The sequence below is a fragment of the Quercus robur genome, chromosome 7 (genome assembly GCF_932294415.1).
Source record: "Quercus robur chromosome 7, dhQueRobu3.1, whole genome shotgun sequence".
Lineage (NCBI taxonomy): Eukaryota > Viridiplantae > Streptophyta > Magnoliopsida > Fagales > Fagaceae > Quercus > Quercus robur.
Genome location: NC_065540.1, coordinates 22777584 through 22781595, shown reverse-complemented (window position 1 = coordinate 22781595; position 4012 = coordinate 22777584). Strand labels below are relative to the sequence as shown.

Genomic DNA, 4012 nt, shown 5'->3' with positions numbered 1-4012 from the left:
TATGAACCTTATTTATATCACACGCTATTTCATCTTGTCTTTTTTATCTCTTTTCTAGACTCTTTTTGGACTTTTATAATTATTTGTGACAGTTGATTTCAACCTATTAGAGATTAGTTACCTATTATTTATTATTATCTAACCAAGTCAATGGCTTATTTAACACACCATCATAACTAACTTTTTTGAGGCTTCTATAATTGTTTTTAACCGTTAGTTTTAGCCTATTGGAGATAACCGCCAATTGGAGATAGCCACCTATTATTTATTATTATCTAACCATAACTCAGTGGCTTATTTAACATGCCACCACAACACTTTCTTATTAGATAAATTATCGTTTTCTTCATCAGAACATGGTATACTTTTTCTCTTCCTAAAAGTGTTCTTGCTCTCCCACGCATTTTCTCTTGCTCAAATAGTATTCTTGCTTGATCAATTAAAGGAAAGACATTAATAAAATGTTGTTTTTGAACCTCTACATGTGAAAATGCATCCATTATGATAGGGTCTAATCTTGGATGACTGTTCAGCCTGAAATTCAATTCATATCAAATTCTATTTTGAGTGGTACAGATCAATCTTCAAGCTTTCTTGTAATACTAAAGCATTGTGAGATTATTTTTAAAATTATCTCTATTTTTTGTTCTTGTTGATTATTCCAAGGATTATTCACTAAAATATTTTCCACAAGACATAGAAAAGAGGTTTAGCAACCATAAAGAGAAGAAATAATACAATTTTCTTATAAAGCCCACCACAAACGATCACAGCAGATTGAAGACCTTTTGCTTTCATCAAAATGGCGAAACGTCCAATTTTTTTTGGCTGGTGGTTCACAAGTAAGAGCATCATTGCAGTATGTCATGTTACCAGTTTACAAATTTCTTATTTTGGCTTAGTTACCACTAAGCAATATTCTCCTCTACAAAATTTACAAAGCCAAGAAATTGGATGGCACAACAGAAGATCTGAACGAACGATCCTTATTACAACTTACAAGAAGATACATGAAACGTCTTTTAGCACAAGGAGACAGAGAGCTAAAAATATCACTCTAGACTCTAGAGGCCATGGCATGACTATGTGCTAGACTCCTTTGGTGGCCTCACAATTAGGACGGGACATTTTGCATGATGTGCACAGTAATCACTTACACTGCCTAGGAATGCCCTGCAACCAGCAAATAATTTAACAATAAGATACGTATTATACAATTTATACTGGCAATCAAAATTGGCAAGAGGGCATAAAAAAATTGGCAAATGGATAAACAACATAATATAGTTGTGAAAATGTTGCGTTGAAAGGAGATTTACACATTGCTCGACTCAATGTTATATTATGTACATTTATATTATATATTGAGAATAAATTAAGTAAATAATAACAAGGCAAGAAGAAAGTATGCAGGATAGGATGTAAGAGGAAAAACCATTATTGGGGGAAAAACATATTATCATGAATAACAAACATACGATTCAAAATTTTCTGTTCCAAAGTGCTTGTCTGTGGGCTAATTTTATTTTATTATGTAGCAATATCAGTTTAGAGAATATGCTAAATCATGAATACCTAGAAGTTATTGCATTTCTTCAAAAGAATAAAATAAAATGGAGATCAACAAGGCTTATGAAAGTCTAAACTGTCACCTTTTGATCATGCCAAGGCCACGGCTGCCCACTACCAAGAGATCAGCATGCATTTGCTCCGCTGCATGACAAATCATGTCCTTCGGATCTCCATCAAGAACTAGGGTCTCAGCTTTGACCTGCACATGTTCAATATACAATAAAACACCACCAATCTAATCAAAAGGACAATTCACTAAGCCCTATACAACATAGGAATTAAGATTCATATCTCTTCCATTGCAATCAATTGCAGCATAATCAAATCTCACTAATGGGGCGTTTAGTTCACCGTTACATTAATGTAATCTCAATACAAGAATACAACATTAGTTACATTATATTGTTTAGAAAGGTGATTAGATTAAGATGATGTGATATATTTTGTAATTTTAAATTATGATAATATTAGGAAAAATAAAATAAACTAAAAACTTTAATGTCATGATAATGTGCATCACATTAATGACACATCACAGTAAACCAAACATATTTGGCATTTAAATGCTTCTGTCAACCTGTTAAATCTGCTAGAATATGATTAAATGACACTATATCCGAACAATTTATGCTTTTGGGACAAAGTAGTTTATAATGATGTCTCCGCTCTATCCTAGTACCCTAGGATAGCTTTTTGGGACAAACATAATTTATCAAGATATAATAATAGATCAAACTTCTAAAAAATAAAAAAATTTCGTGTAAAAACAAATAACAAAGGGATACTTTATAAGTGACAGAGAGTACATACTGTATACATGGGAAGTCGTCATAGGCTTACCATCTTGTCTTTGCATAACTGTAATGCACGAGAAAGTAGGATTGCAGAACTTTCTTCCTGGGCTTTCCTCACTGATTCCACTACCGAAGTTGGTGGATAAAAGACTGTACAATTAAGCAATCCATAAATTATACATTAAGCTGTAAATGTGACAAAGGATTATATACTAATGTTGGATCACATTTCCATCTTGCATACAACCAGCTTGAGATCAATTTAAGATCCATTTCTGAACCAACAAGTTGGCCCAATTAAATTAAAAGAAAAGGCTTGAAACGATTTTAGGATATAAGATAAAAAACCAAAAAAATCAAAGCATCAATTGCATTATGGCAACCTAATCCATTTATATGGAATCTTATCAAATAAATTAAATTTTCTAAGAATAATAAACATCCTTTCAAGAACAATATATGTATTTTTTATAATTTGATGGTAAGTGAATCAAAAAATACATATAATAAACATAAACCCAATATCAATATGATTTTTAACAAAGAAATTCTCTGAAATTAAGCAAAGAAAGAGTATATAATATGAGTTGGGAATTACTTGCTCCCCCTGGACCAGCTGGGACTGTGAAGTGCTGAAAGGGCTGCTTAACATGAACCAGAACCACCATCCCCACCTCCTCTACGCTCGTTTCTGGTGCTACACCAATGGCCACAAACAAGTGATCAACTGCCCACTTCAGTGCATAGAAGCTTCCATCACTATCATCGATTGCCACCATTACTTTCAGCTTCTTGATCTTCTCATTTTTGTTTATCAATATTGCCTGCTGCTCTTGCACCACTGTCCCTGCACTTGTAGTCTCCTCCATAGCTATAGCTCTTTTGAGTTTGATCAACCTTGAGTCGGCCTAGCTAGCTATATATATTTGTGTTCTTTGATATATATATATATGGAGTCCGCGTGTAAGGCTTAAGATGAAACTTGGCAGTGAGAGTTAGCTATGAAAGAAAGCGAGCTTGAAGGTTTATCAATGGTGGATCAACAATGAAACAGAGAGAATGGAAACGAAGAATCAAAAAATCTTCTATGAAGCTTTGCTCAATAATAGTAGGTAACCTGTGTTTACTATTTATTACATTACAGATGGTAACTACTCTAGAAGATTCTATCTAAAAAACTAACAAATTCCTAACAGAAAATACAGCTGTACATTGTAACAAATATCTACAACCAAAAATATCTGGACTCTGGAAGCTTTGAGTGAAACAGGGTAAGGCCAGAATAGGAGAAGGAAGAGCTTCTGAAAACGACATCGCTTGGAGTATTGTACTAAAACACGCGTGTGTCAATATAAAAACGGTGCCGTTTCTCATTTAATAAAACGCCACCGTTTTAAGCTCTGTTCTTGACCGTTGGAGCTATCCTGTTGCTTCTTCTCAAGATCAGATTAAGTAACTCTTCTAAGTAGCGACTTCATGAATTTTTTCCAGGGTGTTCTTTAAGAAGCATAATTTTTCCCAGTGGCAGCTCTAGGAATTTTTCCCAAATATATTGTTGTTTAGTTGTTTCATTAATTTATTTGTCTTTTATAAACTATAATTTGTTATATTATTGTTTGATTAATTATAAAATTATTAATTGTTGT

General features: G+C 33.2%; 1 protein-coding gene across 1 annotated transcript; it reads right to left on the bottom strand.

The window, feature by feature from the left end:
- Positions 1–723: 723 nt before the first annotated feature.
- On the bottom strand, positions 724–3525 carry LOC126692794 (uncharacterized). The gene is made up of 4 exons (XM_050388562.1): positions 2965–3525; positions 2413–2516; positions 1653–1771; positions 724–1173 (listed from the first exon to the last, which is right to left on the bottom strand). Exons 1-4 carry the CDS (start codon positions 3233–3235, stop codon positions 1083–1085), a joined length of 585 nt encoding a protein of 194 aa, XP_050244519.1. The 5' UTR covers positions 3236–3525; the 3' UTR covers positions 724–1082.
- Between the last annotated feature and the right edge of the window lie 487 nt (positions 3526–4012).